The sequence below is a fragment of the Carassius auratus genome, chromosome 13, assembly GCF_003368295.1.
Source record: "Carassius auratus strain Wakin chromosome 13, ASM336829v1, whole genome shotgun sequence".
NCBI classification, from domain to species: Eukaryota; Metazoa; Chordata; class Actinopteri; order Cypriniformes; family Cyprinidae; genus Carassius; species Carassius auratus.
Genome location: NC_039255.1, coordinates 25,406,854 through 25,424,143, shown reverse-complemented (window position 1 = coordinate 25,424,143; position 17,290 = coordinate 25,406,854). Strand labels below are relative to the sequence as shown.

At 39.1% G+C, this 17,290-nt stretch overlaps 1 protein-coding gene across 1 annotated transcript in view; it reads right to left on the bottom strand.

Moving 5' to 3' along the window:
* The window catches only part of LOC113113110 (slit homolog 1 protein), a 57,929-nt gene that overhangs the window by 26,152 nt on the left and 14,487 nt on the right, over window positions 1–17,290 (bottom strand). Inside the window, exons 5-9 of the mRNA XM_026279282.1 lie at window positions 6,843–6,914; window positions 6,690–6,761; window positions 6,171–6,242; window positions 4,304–4,467; window positions 3,977–4,124 (exon numbers count right to left, since the gene is read on the bottom strand). Coding sequence (XP_026135067.1) covers window positions 3,977–4,124; window positions 4,304–4,467; window positions 6,171–6,242; window positions 6,690–6,761; window positions 6,843–6,914 — 528 coding nt within the window. The remainder of the gene's footprint in view (window positions 1–3,976; window positions 4,125–4,303; window positions 4,468–6,170; window positions 6,243–6,689; window positions 6,762–6,842; window positions 6,915–17,290) is intronic.

Below are 17,290 nucleotides of genomic sequence, written 5' to 3'. Positions count from 1 at the left end.
TAAATCTGGCCCTTGGTGTAACGTTAATTATGACTGGGATACACTAAACTTGTGAACACACCATTTTCATCCTGGAAAAGTTGATGCAAGTTGCAGATATTAGGGAGTCTAAGTTAATGGATTTCACAGAAAAAAGAACAAAAAAGTGTTGTGTATAATGGATACATACTTGTATTTATTATCTTCAGACTAAGATTTTGTCCAGAGATCACGCATGTTTTATATGTAGGGCTGATTTAGAGCATGAGTTTGTTGTGAAAGTCTGGTAGTGTGTGATGTGTTTGAAATCTGTTCAAGTTGTGTAGTGACTTCCAGCTTTAACATACACAGTCCATTTGCAAGGTGACTGACAAGCAGTGTTGGGTATAGTTACTTTGGAAAGTAGTTAGTTAGGTTACAACGTTACCATCAATTAAAAGTAATCAGTTATGATACAGCATTACCTATTCATAAAAGTAACGCGTTAGAGTACTCATGCGTTACCAAAAATTAAAAGCCGTTTGCAGTGGCTCACACATGACAGACACAGCCCCCGGCCCCTTTAAATGCACCTAGAAGTCGTGACTCCCTACAATGAATAACGTCAGTCATCCGACTAAATTAACACTGCAGGATAACAATAACAGGAAAGACAGTCAGCAATAGGCTATTCCACATGGCGTTTTATTTATTTATTATCACAGAACATATTATTAATCAAAATTCGCACCTACCCAGCCCGGGTAGCCTAGGCTACTGTATATTATGAGCACCACAAGATAACTCCTGATTTTTCTTTAACTTTAAATAATGCAGTTATCAAAGTACAAGTATGCTTACTTGTAAACACAACCTTAAACAGGCTTGCAGATTTAAATCCATTTAGAAATGATGAACAACCAGCCAGCCAACGATCTAACAGAAATTAACAGCTGCCTGTCAAACAAAAATGATAACAAACCGAATTAAATCCTTCATTGCCACACAGGCAAATGACAAATCGCTTAATAGGCGAACTAATTATTATTAAAGTGTCACAGTCACAAGCCTAAATTCGCTGTAACACAGTCCTCTTACATTTACTCTTCAAAGTAGTGATTAAAACGTAGCAGAAGCAGATTTTCGAAACGTTTGTCCGACAGTCGATTTCTCCTGGGAGTAAGAACGAGAGTGCTAGATTGGTGTTTGGATGCGAGATGTTTTTTTAAATTTGAGGTAGAATTTTTGGCGGTCGACTGAAGCAGAAATAACGGAGTTACTGATTACTTACGCACGAAACTAACGCGTTAAGTTACACATTTCAGGAAAAAAGTAATTAGAGTTCTGTAACGTGTTACTTTGTAATGCGTTACCCACAACACTGCTGACAAGTACAATCACAAATGGATTAATGCCAAAACCTCTTTTACCCAGACAGCAAGCAGTTTCGGCCCAGAACCGGCCCACATCTGGCCAGTGTGAAATCCATGTGGGCCAAATGTGGGCCAGATCTGGGCCGAAACTGCTTGCTGTCTTGGTATAAGGTTTTGAACAAAGTTATGTGGTCACAGTATGTGTAAACAACCGACCTATAATGGTAAAAATATTCCCAGTAATTTATAAATAGTCTCTCCAAACGAGCGAAAAAATCGTAGCGAAAAAAAGTCCTGCCCATGTGTGAAGATCTCTGCAGCAGCAGCAGTCTGCCATTATCGTTTTCTTGCCGGAGATGCAATGTCTACATCAAAGAGGCATCCCAAAAAACATCATTCAGTTCAGTGCTGGAGTAGTGCAAAGTTTGCTTCTGAAAAAGGGATCAATTAACTAAAGCTATAGCTACCATTGTCTCTGGCTGTTTTCACTGATGCTGCCCTCACGTGCTACCAGAATGATTGCAAATAAGAATGTGGTAATTAAAAATTGCATTTGAATTGATAAAAATGCTTGAATTTGTTGAGCTCATAATCACAAGTGGGACTTAAAGTTTGTGATAGCCTGCGGCGGCACCATGAGACCAGCTATTTTGTTTATTTTATTCACGCTACATTCCCAGACTGTGTAATTCATAAATGCATGGTTTATTATGCACAGTACAATCAGACTTTCAAACCGAGAAGGTTTCTTGTAAAGATAACAAGCCTGAACTAATAGTGGAATGTTTATTTGCCAGCATTGGTGTGCATGAGATTAGGAGGCTCCGCCCTCTTCTGAATAGAGATACGGGGTTTGCATTTAAAGGGACAAACACAAAATCAGTGTGGGTTGGCTCATACCCTAAAAGTGGCAATTTTAACAAGCTATAGAAAATATCTGTGGGATACTTTGAGAAAATCTTCACATACACTGGGGACATGAGACACTTTTTTTTTACATTTTGTAAAATAGCATAATAGATCACCTTTAAATGTAAGGCATAAATATTAGGCTGGCCGTTCTTGGGGGGGTGGGGGGGGGTTTATGTCTATATGTCTATAGGACAGTAAGAGGACAGGAAGCAAAGTGGGAGAGGAGGACGGGATCGGGAAAGGTCCGCAAGCCGGGACTCGAATTTAGGACAGCTGAAGCTACATGAGGGTCTATCAACACTGTTCGGTGTTTTTATTTTTAACTTAATTGACAGCTTACTAATGGTCTTGTATAATTAATAACTATGTGCTGTTATGGTCATTAAGACATAATTTCAGTTTTGTTGAGCACACCCCAAATATAATCTCAGCAAAATTAGTTTGTTTGCATTTCTCATAAAAGGGATTTGACTGGATGGGTGAGAGCAGACTTTTGTTTAAATAAGGGCCACCCTAACAAACATGATAATTCTACATAGAGTTATTTTATTTCCAAAACTAGTCTGAATTCCCATGCGTGTATGATTTCTGTGGTCTGGCTGGAACGACCGGTGATAGAAAACAATCTCTGTCTTGTAGCTGAAGCTTGGAGAACAGAGTGAGCATCAGCAGTGCTGATAAAGGCAGATGCAGTGTGTGTTTGTCAGGTGTGGATGCCATTAGTGTCTGTGGGGGCTGCTGGTGTTTCTTTAGGGTCTGCTTTAATAGCACACCCTGCAGGTTCAGATCACAGCGCCGTTGAAGAAACCAGTTGTTTTCAGTCTAAAGAGCCTCATTTAAAACAGGAAAGTCATTTGTCAGGGTCATTTAGTGCCTTCAGAGCCACAGGCAATAACGGTTTGACTTAAACACTTGCAGAATTTCCCTCCGCTTCAAAAGCAGGGCACCCGCTAGGAAATATAGAAACACAATTTACATTCTTTGGATTGCAGTGATTCCAGACAGCACATTCCTGTGGCCTTCACTCTGCAGACTGCGCTTTTCAGTCTCTGCAAGCGTGTCCAAATACATCTGTCGTAGATCTTGCCACTGTAATCAAAAGATCGCAAGTGGCTATAGTTCCTTCTCTCACGTCTGGAAGCAGTGCGCCATAATCATGTGTGTGTGTGTGTGTGTGTGTCTGTGTGTGTTTGTGTGTGCATGCCCGTTATTCACATTATACTGGCCGATGTATTTTAGTACAGGACCCTCAGAAGCTCAAACTTGTGCATTCCAAACTGACTTACATTGATTTCCAGATATACATTTGTTCAGTTCATGCCTTCTCTGGGAGTTGAACCCACAACCTTGGTGTAGCGTTGCAGCATGCTCTAACATTCCGATTACAGGAGTGTTTTTTATTAATTTTTTTTTTTTAAATGTAACTATTTTCAGAGAACATTCCAAAGAAATACTCCCATAATGTTTGCAAAATAATAGAATGGAATGTTCCCCAAACGTTTGTTAAACCTAGATTTTTTTTTTTACATTAAAAAAACTAAAATAAGAAATTTCAGAAATAATTCATATTATGTTGGCCTTTATGGGTTTTTAGTAGAGTTTGTGTAATTTTTGTACATCCAAAGCAACTTACATTGCATTCAAGGTATACATTTTATCAGTTCTTGCATTTGCTGGAAGTTGACCCCACAACCTTTGCGCCATTGTCTACTGTTTGAATTACAGGAACTTACATCTCTGCCATGCTGTCGGGCAGGTTTGCCGGTATCGCCATCAGTCCTTTCCCTCTGCAGTCCACAATATTATTATTGCAGGTACAGACGGCCGGACACGAGCCGGCGGTGAAACTACACGACTGAACAGCAGCGTCTTCAGACTGACCTGCAGAGGGACATTTGGAAAGAGTAAGAAGAGGTTGTGAATAATAAAACCTAAGTGTGCAAGTGAGAACTCGTTATTGTTCTTTGATTCGGATCAGAGGAAAGCAGTAGATGCTAATGTTGGCTGAAGAGACTGGAAGGAAGATTGCTCACTGTATTTGTTTTGATCGCTTGTGTTACCTGAACAGCTGAATTCATGTTTCTGGACCTCGGCTACATTAAGTCCTCGAAGCGGAGCTGGAGTGCTGCACTGGGTGAACAGACCGATGGTGGGCCGCTCGCGCAGCCACTGGGACAACCAGGCCAGATTACAGTCGCAGTTCAGGTTGTTGGAATGTAAACGGCTGGAGGTGGAAAAACGGCAGTGTGAAGGTTAACATGAAGCTTTGTTTGAAGAAATAAAATCATCTACATCTTGGATGAAAGTGAGGGCATTTTCAGCATTTCTTCCTTTAAGCAAGCTCACAATAGTGATTGTTCAGAGCTCCTCGTAAAGACCAGCAGCAGATCATGTTGTGTTTCAGGTGCTCTCTCCAGTATAATCCAGTCTGAACTAACATGCAAACCCCTGCTGTGCTAAGCCTGTCACTGAGCTTTACTACTAATGCCAATAGCCAATTATCTTTCCCCTGTTCCCAGTATCTGATCAGCGGGGTCTTTTCTTCTCTTAGGTAAAGAGGACATGCTGATAGGGTATGCATCATCTACCCGAAAAAACTATCCTGTTTTACAGCCACATACTGTTTCAAAATATTCCACAGAAACTGCCTGCAGTCACGGGGTTTGAGATTTCATTCTCCAAAACTTCACTTATATTCCTGAAACCTGACCATTTCATAGCATAAATCTGTGAGCGAATAACAAAATAAATAAATAAATAAACCAGACCAAAATGAAAAAAGATACTCATGTGGTAAAACATGTGGTAAAACGGTTCACAAATTCCAGAGAAATGTAGCAGAATATACATATCATAAAACCAGTGTGTGTGGGTGTTTATTTCTGTATGTGTGTGTGTGTGTGTGTGTGTGTGAATTACTGACTGTGGCTTCTGGCAGAGCCGTGTGGCCTCCACCGTCCCGCCACGACTGCATGGAATGACACCGTGTGTGTGAGTGTGTGTGTGTGTGTGTGTGTGTGCGTGTGTGTGTTTGTGTGTGTGTGTGTGTGTGTGCATGTGTGTGTGTTTACTGTCTGTTGTTTCTCTGTGTTGAGCTGTCAGATAAGATGGACAAAATCTGGAGTTCCCATAGAAAAGATCATGCAAGCACATACACATATTTTATATAGAAGCCTGTTTCCATCACTGAATAAAAAATAAAACAAGGGAATTGTGACATTTGCAAGAATCTCATAGTTCTGACCTTTTTTTACATCTTTACATCTCGCAATTCTGACTTTTTTTCTTAGAACTGCATGATATAAACTCACAATTGCGAAAATAAACAGTCAGAATTATGAATTAAAATTGTTATTACTATTATTCAGTGGTGGAAACTTATTGTACTCTAACTTGTCAATAAGATGCATATTCTGACCGTGTATCACACCAGCTGAAACAAACTGGTATGTGTAGAGAATTTTTGACTATAACAGTTGATAAGAATAATAATTAGTCTCATTCACAATATTTTATAAAGTAACCTGAATTTCCTGGGAATCGAACCTATGACCTACTCTAATATTTTAGCTACACGCTTGCAAGATTTCACAGAAAACACTTGTGTAAGTCCAAATCTGCTTCGTAAACTAAGCACCATCTATCAGCTCTCATAACTCAGGACACTCAAAAAAATGTCATCGCTCATTCACTTTCACATTATCTCAAACCTTTATGACTTAAATAAGATATTTAGATAACGGTTCTTGTCCACATAATGAAATGACATTTTTCTAGATATGATCTGCAGAAGAGAGGACTTCCTGAAACGAGTGAGTAAATGAAGACACAATAGATTGTTTTTCTCTTGAAGAGTGACTTGGTGCACACTCACACGGTGTGTTTTATGTGTGTGTGTGTGTGTGTGTGTGTGTGTGTGTTACTCACAAGGTCCTGAGCTTGGGCATGTGGTTGAAGCTGGACACTGGGATGCTGCTGATGTTGTTGTTGTTCAGGGTTCTGCGAAACATCCAGAAGATATGAATCAGTTCAACGTGAATTAATGCAGCCTGATCTCTGAAGAATTCAGAACTACTTGTACATAGCATTCAGCATTTTTGTACTTTAGCATTAGGTGAATGCGTTAAATATATTGGAATTTAAAATCTGTAATTCAACTAATGTCATGAATTCAATAGTCTATGATCCTGATGAAATCACAAATATTCGGTCAATTAAAGATGCATGTTTTAGTGTTGATGCAAACAGTGCTAGAAGCAGATGTCTAGTGATTATGAATGAGATCACAGTGGCTCTATCACACTTTCGTTTGCCTTTCACAGATAGATGATGGATGCTAAAGAAGGTCAGACTCGCTCTTATTCATGCCACATGTGAAATTTCGGTTCATATTTGTTCTTTGGCTGTTAAGATGGAGTCAATAGGATGGAGTGTTTTTGTACTCACAAAACTTCAAGTCCACGTAAGGCGCGGAAAGCTCCGTCCTCGATGCAGCTGATGTGATTCTTGTCTAACTGCCTGTAAAACACAGAGGGGAAGACGGTTAAACAGACGCTGGGTTTAGTCTGCTCTCGGTGCAGGTGTTTCGTGGGCTCTCACAGGTTCTTGATGTCAGTCGCTCCTCTGAAGGCCTTTCGGGGAATCGCCTGGATGAAGTTCTCACTCAAGTCTCTGGAAAAAGAGAAAATCTGGGATTAAATACACTACACAATGCACATACATAATATCATTTTATAAATGACATTACAGGTACGTTACATCAAAATAAGATGCACTTGAATGATCTGTTTCTGAATTCATGTCTCAAAATGTTCATGAGAGGCTTAAAACGACTGCATCATTGGAATACAGAGATCATTCAGAAAGCCTAACCTGATTTTACCAAGTGAGACATGTTCCTGGGACAACATCGTTGTTGACCCTGGAACAACATTGTGATTAACCAATCAGATTTGAAGAACCAGTTTATAGATTTTGTGAAGTTTACGCTTAAAATCAGTGTTTGGTGCTTGTACATCAGTGTCATTCATCTATCATTTCCTCTGATTTTAGGGATTACTCATGGTTAAGGTTAGGTTTAGGTGTAGGGATATGGTTAAGAATATATTTTTGGAGTAAAATGTTGTTCCAGGGTCAACAAAATATGTTGACCTAGGAACACATTGGACTTGGCAAAATCAGGACGTGCATTCAGAAACCATGGGACAGGTCTCTTTCATACGTCATACATCAGTAAAAAGTTGTCACAGAGTATGAATAATTGATATAGCTTTCATTCATATTTTGATATTTTATAAATAATCTTTTAAAGTTTTTGTTAGAATTTCAGTAATTTTGTTATGTGGTTCTGAAAAAAAAACGTGAAAAGAGGAAAATTATTATTGCTGCGCATTGCACAAGGCTTATGCATCATGCACCGAAAATCTGAAAATCAGTTCTTTGTTTCAAACATGATTCTGACGACGAAACAAAGGATCAGCAGCAGTATTAACAGACTGAGGACGCTTCTGATAATCAGCAGAGACAGACATGGCATCGCAGGCCACGCTAAACAGCAGAAAGCAGCTGAAAGGCAGCATCCTAAATCCTGCTGTCATGCTTTAAAGTGATCGTGTGCTGAGCACAAAGCTCTCTGGGTAATCTGAGTGGATTACACGCTCGTGTTTAAGAGGCTAATTGCGTATCTCTAAACACTAATGAGAAGCACTCACTTTCATCACAGCGTCACGATTGTAATTAGGCTCTATATAATAATGTCTGGGTTCATTCACTGATACGACTGAAGTGCTGATGTCTGCTGATGTCTGCTGGCTGTAGGTGAAGGGTTAGTGTCTGTGAGCGGCAGAACTAATGAGTGTTTGCTAGAGGGCCGTCCCGTGACAAACAGGGCCACACAGACTATACACATCTCAACAGAGGACAGTTTGTGTGGCTAAAACGAAAAAGTAACACATGCCAATCCTTTCTGCTCCTTCAAAGCACTCATAGTTTTATAATCACATCCATGGTTGGCAGAAAGGTCATTAGAATGAACATTTTTACTGAGTTTTCAGTTTTTTCTTATTTGGTATTCTTCTAAGAGGAAAAACATGGGGATGACTATAAGGTCTTATTGTTATACAAACTGTATATTTAACTGATAGAAAACAAATCGATAAAAAGATTGAGTCCATATTTCGACTATATTTCTACTTTTTAAAATACTAATCATTTTTGACTGAAAACACCATAAATGTATAAAGATTTTTTTTTTTTTTAAGTACACAAATGAAAATTTTTTGGTGACTTGTTATACCCAATTAGTTTTAGATAATCCTCTAAATGACAGGAACGTAACAAGCCTGAGTTTTTCTTGTTCACTTCGACTAATAGCACAGGCTGTTTGTAAGGGCGCAGGCTTCACATACTTCATCACTAGGATACCATTATCGTTGACTTTGAGTTATGAAGTCTTCCTGAGGGAGTGCAAACCGTGCTGGGAATCGTCTGGAAGCCTCCCAAGAAAGTCCAGTAACCACAGAGACAACGCAAATAGCTTTCATTCCCTGAAGATCCAGACCAACAATGAAAGCCTTGCTGAGCTTTCTTCATCACCATTTGTGCCCATTGTGCTCATATGCAAGCTTTGGCCTTCTAAGAGTACCATTCGCTATTTGAAAATGCAAGAAATGCACATGTATCTAAAACCGACAGCTTCTTAAATAAATAAAGCCAGTAATATCCAAAAAAGAAAGAAAACAGATATTGTGGAAATTGTGATATGTGATGTTTGGCAGTTTGACGTACACTGGGCCAGAGGAGTGAAGGAAACGAACGACGGAAAAGATATCACAATCCCACAGGACACGTGCCGCTTCAGCAGGACATACATCACAGCTCTCAGAGATGTGCACGACAGCACTCTCTCACACACACACACACACACACACACACACACACACACACACATAGGCCTCATGCTTTTCTACTGTACAAACTGTGTTTTCTATTGCCCTACACCTAAACCTACCGCTCACAGGAAACTTTGTGCATTTCTAGATTTTCAAAAAACAACAACAACAATATATTTATATTTTTAAGGTTTTTTGATTTACAGGGACATAAGAAGTGTCCTTATTAAACCAGCTTCATATTGTAATACTTGTCATACTTGTGTCATTATACAAATTTGTGTCCTCAAACTCCCAAACCAATGCACACACACACACACACACACACACACATCTCCCCCAAAACTGAAGAAAACACTGCAGTTAAACCATTTACCAATTGACCAATTGAGTCAAATTATGTTTATGGAACATTTTGACGATAAAATTCTGTCACCAATTATTCAACCTCAAGTCGTTTCTAATCTGGTTTTCCTACTGTGACAAACAAGTCAACACAAAACTTATTTTATTAAAGAGAAAATATATATAGACTCAAACACTGACTGTCAAGGAACTTTCACCAGTCTACATTTACACTGCATTGCTTCAAGTTAAATACTAATTTTGGAAAATTCATTTCATTTCCACATACATTTGAGTTTCCTGCTTTATTTTAAAACTGTTGTGCACTGTTGCACCAGCCATACACAAGCCAAACTAAACATCTCCAAACTGTTATTTATGTTGAAATGCATGAAAAACAGGCAACAGACATTGCATGTATGGTTTTATGGAGTTTGGTATTGATCCAAATGCAGCTGGGAGACGCTTTGGGCAGTAACAGTGGGAAGGTCCTTGTGATAAAGCTGCCGTCAATCTATCAATCTCACACTATTGGCAGATGTTTATAGGTGATGAGAATTCATCATGGGATCCTCTAGGAGTCTCCAGAAGAGTGAAAGAGCAAAGCCATTCAGGAGAACTACAGTAACAGATGAGTCTGGAGTACATATATGATCCGCTGATGTGCCAGCTACAGCTGAATACATCTAAAATATCTGGCGTCATAGTCAAAACTGACCCATTTAAATGGCTCTTGTCAAGAAACTGAATTTGCACATTTGAAAAACTGAATGTTTTTGGAAGCATGAAGCCAGCAGATATCAGAGCTGAACACCAATACAGCCAATCAATGCCACCAGTAAAACTGCACATTAAGTTAGGAGACAAGACTCAGACTTTTGGGCGTTTGATGGCTGAAGTCCTGCCGCTCCTGAATGGACACATGATGCTACAGTAGATCTGAAACAAGCTTCAGCTTTCATCGTTTTCACGTGGCTTAGATCAGTCTAATCCAGGATGTCAGGTTCTTTCACCCCGCTGTTCAGCTGCTCAGTAAGTGATCACACATCCTGAATAATTATCTGAAGTAATTACCATACTTTTAATAAATAAACATCTCTCTAGGCTTCAGCATCTCAAGCTTTGTCCTCATTTCCCTAGAACTAAATGTGTTATTCTTCATAACCCAAGTGAAACTGATTCTTTTGAGTCAATTATAATAAATGGCAATTATAAGAGAGAGAAGTTTGAAAACAATGTGAAATATCCAGAGCGCAAAAAGTACAATAAAATATATCACTTGAGAAAATCAGAAATACGCATCCCAATTTTTTTGCTACTGTATAAGTATGTTCAATAGTGTAAAAAAAAATGCCATACCTCTAAATACTATTTCCCGCAATGAAAGCATTAGACATTTCTGCATAATTAAAACTGACATGACACATGGATGCTAAACCACCTGTAAACACATAATCATGATGCTTTCTGAAAGCTTACAGTGCACTTTATGACAGCAGATGATGATATAGATAACTAAGGAAATTATCTTCTGGAAAATGCAATTCCAGCCGAAACGGCCTCAGTGTGAACAATATGAAAGAGTGCAGGACAGAGGGAACTGGCCTCATTAATGGCAGCACAAGTGTCTCATGGCCGAATACGCTACACTAGTCTTTTGTCTGCCGTTCTATTGAGTGTCAGTCGTGTAAGGGCACTTTAGCAGGATTAGACCGGATTCATTCATATCTGCTTTCTCACACATTTTCTCACGCATTCTTGTCCTGCTCGCTTCAGTCTGCAAAATATGAATATTCAAAGCATGGCTTCTTTTTTATCTCCTGCTTTGCCAGGTAGTTTTTAACACTCGAGTAAATATGTTGAAAATTGTGTTTGGTAAATCCACCGTCCAGTCTCCTGATGCCACAGAATGTTCAGAACAAAATATCTGTTTCTATGGACTCAACCGCGCAAATGAAACTGGAAGCGATGAAAGCAGAGTATGACAGACTCTTGTGTTGATCTTTGTACCTGTGATTCGGTGTGTGTGTGTGTGTGTGTGTGTGTGTGTGTGTGTGTGTGTGTGTGATGCTGTATTATGTGTGTCACTCTCTGACACAATTTATGGAGCAGAGAGGAAAGCATGAGGACTAAATAAATAAATATAGAAGGCTTCAGTGCAAACACACACACACACACACAGAGAGAGAGCTCGTCTCTTTCCAGGCTTGCAGTGCTTCATGGGTAATGAGTCGGGTTTATTGCGGTCAGAGGCCAGTGATTGGTTTCTTCATCAGTTCATAAAGCTTCACTGGTCAGTTATCTTGCCTGCGGTGCTTTGGATGACAAAGGACACCATTTTATTTTGGTGTTGTGCATCAGCAGATACACAAATGAAAAGATGTTTTAGGTTCCCTCTAAACACTCAGATCCATCAGTGAGTTATGTACAACAGCCAAAACTGCCAAACTGGTCCTGAAACAGCAATATTGCCTTTTTTTAATTAGTAACTGGTGGATTACTATGTAATAAACATGTAATAAACCAATATTGGTAGTATTAATTAAAGCAGCACCAGTAAACTAAAAAACAAATAGATACACAGGTGATTTACAGATTAACAATGCAATTTCCACGCAGCAGTTTTTACTTAACAAAAAAATCAATTAGAAATTGCTAGCAAATTTCACAATTAAACAGCAAATAACACATCGACACTAACCCTAAACATGAAGCAAGACTGAAACAGTGTTTGGTTGTTGTGTACACTTGACAGTGTAACGTCAGAAGAGTTCATTCAAAATGATTTCGATGTCTGTTAATACAAACGTAAGCATGATGTGTGTGCTGTTTCCCAATATTAATAACTGAGCTACCATATGTTTTCTTCCCAAGCATGACTATTTACACAAATTCAGACTAGAAACCGTCATTATTATCTCACGTTCAATATCTTGCGCTTGTGTTGACATACAGCCAAGCAAATAGCGTGATGTTAGACTGAAATACGGCACATTCATCAGAATATTCACGGCCTACAGAAATCTAAAGGTCTCGTCTCTCCGTCTGTTTCTGCGGGTGTAATATAAATGTCCTGAGGCTTTGTGAATCAATGATTCCTCACCATAGGTGCCGCCAGTCAAATTACTGAGGTGAAGGTTGCTAGGAGACCAAGGTACCCAGCTGGAACTGTGTGTGTGTGTGTGTGTGTTCAGGAACAATGGAGCATGAACAGACAGAAGTCAGTGTGTGAGAGTCTCTCATGTTCACTCTAGACTCTTACGCATATCTTGCATCTTTTTTCACGCTTCCAAACTCCCACAGTCCCCTCCAGAAAACCAAAGCTCTGTCTTCTTCGAGAAAGGTCATTGTCTGCCACGTTTCACAGCCCAGAGGCTTCAACATAGGAAACTTTCAAACAGAGAGGGAATAAATAGAGCCTACATATATAGAGCTCTCTCTTAGGAATGCCAGATAGCAGAGAGGACTGTCCTGCTGGCAATTTTTACAAGAAAATGAACCAACTTCGAATTCAATCCCAGTTCACATTGGTCTGTAAAAATGCAGTTAGGAATGAAAACTGTGAAAACAAGACCAGCATACTCATGTTTCATACTTTAAGCATGAAACTTAATGTAATTTTAATCATCATGAATCATGGGAAGAAAAAAAAAAAACAGTTTGTTTTCTCAATTTTACACAAATAGTAATGTTGACTGCAGTAAATGTTTACTGCTAGATACATTCTGTTACTTTATAAAAACAATATTGCAGTTTCAACCTAGACACCAGTCCGACCAGAGAGGGACAATCACAGCTCATGTCTGCAGGGGTCTGGCTCACAACACAATCAATACAATCCAATCCCACTGAGCACCCTGCCATCGGGGATGGGCGGCAGGTTATCTTTGTTTTCTTCTAGGCATTTACAACCTTCCCTCTTTGGACAGTCAGTGCTGGTGTGTGAATAGGCAGCAAGAGCTCTCAATAAAGCGTAGACATCATCTGTGCCCCCCACCGACCCACCACACTGACCTCTCCACCTCAGGACTTCCTCAGGCAAACACAGCTCCAGGGGGGCCCAGGCTGACCAATCCATCTTGAGCCAGTGACAGCAATGGGAACGCCATTTAGACCCGAGGCCAAGGGTGAGAGACTAAATAAAGAGGACAGGCGCGGGTGTGATCAGGGTTACACATCGGCTGCACAATGGCAGCACTGCTCCAAGCCAAGCTTGGACATTTCTTAAGAGGAATTATTTGAAAATCAGTGTGTAATTGTGTTGTTGGTAGAGTCCACCTTCCCAAAAGTATGACCATTGGATGCATGTGTACTTTTGTGAGATTGTTGTTTGCATGTCAGAAGTTACAATGGTATTTAGACAAGCTAGTCTCATTGGTAAAATGTGCCTCTACATTTTCACAAAACTCCAAAAGCATATCTAATCATACAATCCACAGCAGTTTCCAGCTGACAATCTCATTCATATGCATTCGTTCAATCTGCTTACGCCCTACTGAAGGTAAGGTTTAAGGCTGGGACTTAATGTTTAGGGGTGACCCTCCATTATTAAAATCTTTAGAAAAATCTTACATTTTTGTTCAAATTCATATGCAATTGCCACCTCGTAAAAAACTTTTCTCATAAAAAAAGTGTTCTCATGAGATCCCATTATTATTATGACCACTAAACACTTTTACCATGCTGCATGAATTTGTAAGCTAACGCATGTTAACTATTTATCATAAATTCATTACTATTTTCCATTTTGGAGAAGTGGTGGCTAAGTCATATTATTGGTGGCTAATTCGTAAAAAAAAAAAAGTACGTACATTTGTGCACAATCTGATTATACCCCACTGATGGTTGGGTTTAGGGGCGGGATCTCATGTTTAAGGGTGAGCTTATACATTTTAAAGTAATATATTTTAATGTTTGCATCACATAACCAGCTCCATATGGCTTTTCAGACATAGTAAACTTGCTCATTAGCGCACCTGGTACAGCATTGCACTTGTAACGTGAAGTGCTCTGGTTTGAGTCCTGTGAAACATAAATCAAAAAATCTCAAAACTTGCAGAAGCAATCTAAAATGACATAGTTTCTCCTGTTTGCTTTTGCTAACACTATAAGTTAGATGCAGTGTAGGATTTAGTGTGGGTGCTACATAAAACGCTACAGAGGAAAATCAAAGCTATATGAGAACGACTGCAGAAGGAAGGAGTTTTTGAGAGGGGTTAAGGATGAATCAGGGAGTAAGAGGACAACAAGCTGCTCTGGAATGCCTTTGTGTCGCTTGGCTAATATTTGCACAGGGATTTGGCTTTTTCCTCTTTAGCTTTCAATGTTTGCAAAGGCGAATGAAAGGGCAACATGGCGATGTGTTACCCAGCAGCATAGGATCAGTAAAATGGAATAACTGGAGGGTAGACGTGGTGACATTTTGGGAATGTGTTTGTCATTCTTGATGACCGATCAGATTAACTTTCTCACACACACATTCTTATACTCACACGAGCATATGAAGGCATATGGGTTAATGCATCAACACACACTTTCTCATCACTTTTGAACTGTTATTGGTGCCCACGCTGTACCGCCTTCTGAATATGAATTAGGCTTTTTTTATTGGGAAAATGCTCAAATCCAATGAGAGATGGATGGTGTGTGAAGTACAGCTCACACAATAGAAGGTGCCATTAGTGAAAAAGCAGGGAAAAAAACAGCATTCAGGCGCTACTAAACTGAAAAGCACCATACAATTACATAAAATGTCAATGATAATGCAATCCCCTCGTGTGAGCTCTGCTTCCTATAGGGCAAAGCTGAGTGTCTGGATAGCATCAGACAGACAGTCACATGATATACACCATCAAGGCCTTTCACTAACAGCTTTAACAGTCTCCTTTTGGACTCTAATGCAGCCGGTTTAGTGTGCGTCAGCGAGAGCCCAAGCCTGACAGCAACATTCACAATTCTCTTTTGTCATCTGGCTGTTCGGTCTCGCTGGGATTCCTCTGCTTTAATTCACCAAACAGAGTCTCTAAATATTTAAAGAATCCTTTCTGTGTAATTAATAACACTGGAGCATGCTGGCAGTTTGATCAAGGTTAAGTCTGTAAAGACTTTCAGAGAAGTGGAAGTGGAACATTAGGCAGTAGGAGCAACTTACCCTCATGTCCTTGTCCTCTCTTTAACACTCCAGAAGTAGGGCAGAATCGCTTATGTGTTTACACAGGGGAGACTGCAGTGAAATGGTCATTACTGAACACACTCCTAAATATCCATTGACTTATACATACTCTCTTAATAATTGTGATGCCAATAAGTTCTCTAGCTGGTTGCCTACTTATATGCAATCATGAGTCGAGTGCTGTGCAACGAAGAAAACATAAACAGCGGGACGGGAAATAAACGATCAATAATACTAGTGTAAAATCACCTCCAATTCAATGATTTCTCCACCATCCACTGAAGCAGCCCTAGATTAGCCATTCTCAAAGCAAACCTACAGAGAGCTGCTCTCATTTCCAAACACAGTTTATTTATTAACAGAATCTCCATCCGCCTCTCAGTGTAGATGAGCGACAGAACTCCAGAAACCACACTCCCACTGCGACTCCACTTCTCTAGAAGTTACTTACGTTTGCAGGATCAATTATAGATTTTGTCTTCCTTTATTGTCTGTATTACTTCAAGGAACAGTTCAGCCAAAAATGAAAATCTGACATATTTTACTCATTCTCATGTTGTTCCAAACCCATACGATTTTAATTTATTTCAGATTTGTCTTGTAAAGAGACACAATCATTTTATATGATGAACAAATTTATTTGCATTAAATGTATTTATTTAAACATAAACACTGTTCAACACACTTACATAGAGATCATCAAATGTGGTAAACAGAAGCACAACTGTACATGCTTGATTCACAAAAACAGTAAGGTACATTTAAACAAGCATGGTTGACGTTCTGGTTGTTTTTTACTAACCATTTGATGCATATGATGTATTAACTGAAAAACATTTTCTCAATCTAGTAAGCCCCACTCCTTAACAGCAGAGTTATAAAATTATAAATTGTGAATATAAATTATAAAATTGTTAATAAACTGTGATCAATCACTTTACTTGTAAGCCAGACTTATTAGCTTTTTATGACTAAATGTGTGGCTCTTGACCAAAACTGTATGGTATCCCCCAAGGCTTTGTTCTAGGGCCGCAACTGCTCTGAGGAACATTATGGTATTTGACTGCATACATCACATATTACACAAAATTAAACTTATCTGATTGGCCAGCTGAAGTGAACAGACATCAGGATAGTAACTGTAACCATCTGTACATTATGTCCATAAAAGCCATAATCATTTATTCTGACCTTGTTGTGCACATGAGTAACATCTGTAGAACAGCCTGGTTTCACATAGAAAGTAACTCAAAGAGCATATTTATATTCTGTACACAATGGAGAGGAGAATTTAAAATATCTTGACTGTAATACTTTGATGAAAGGATGTTTCTCTGGATCACACATTTTTGTAACATATCCAAAATTAATGGAGCAGCCATTCACAGACCAACATATTCCACACAGATGTCACACCTTTCACACATCAGATTTAAAAATAGAAATGACAGATAAAAGACTATGATTTTGACAAGAACAAAACATCACAATTTTTCTAAGCCACGTACTGATCTCCCATGAACCTCTCGTGAATACATTACAAGACTCAACTCTTCCTGATTTCTCTGTTGTCTTTCCTTTCCTTTGTTTTGTTTTTTTTTATTTGATTGTTTTTGAAGTTAAGGCATTGTAATTTTAAA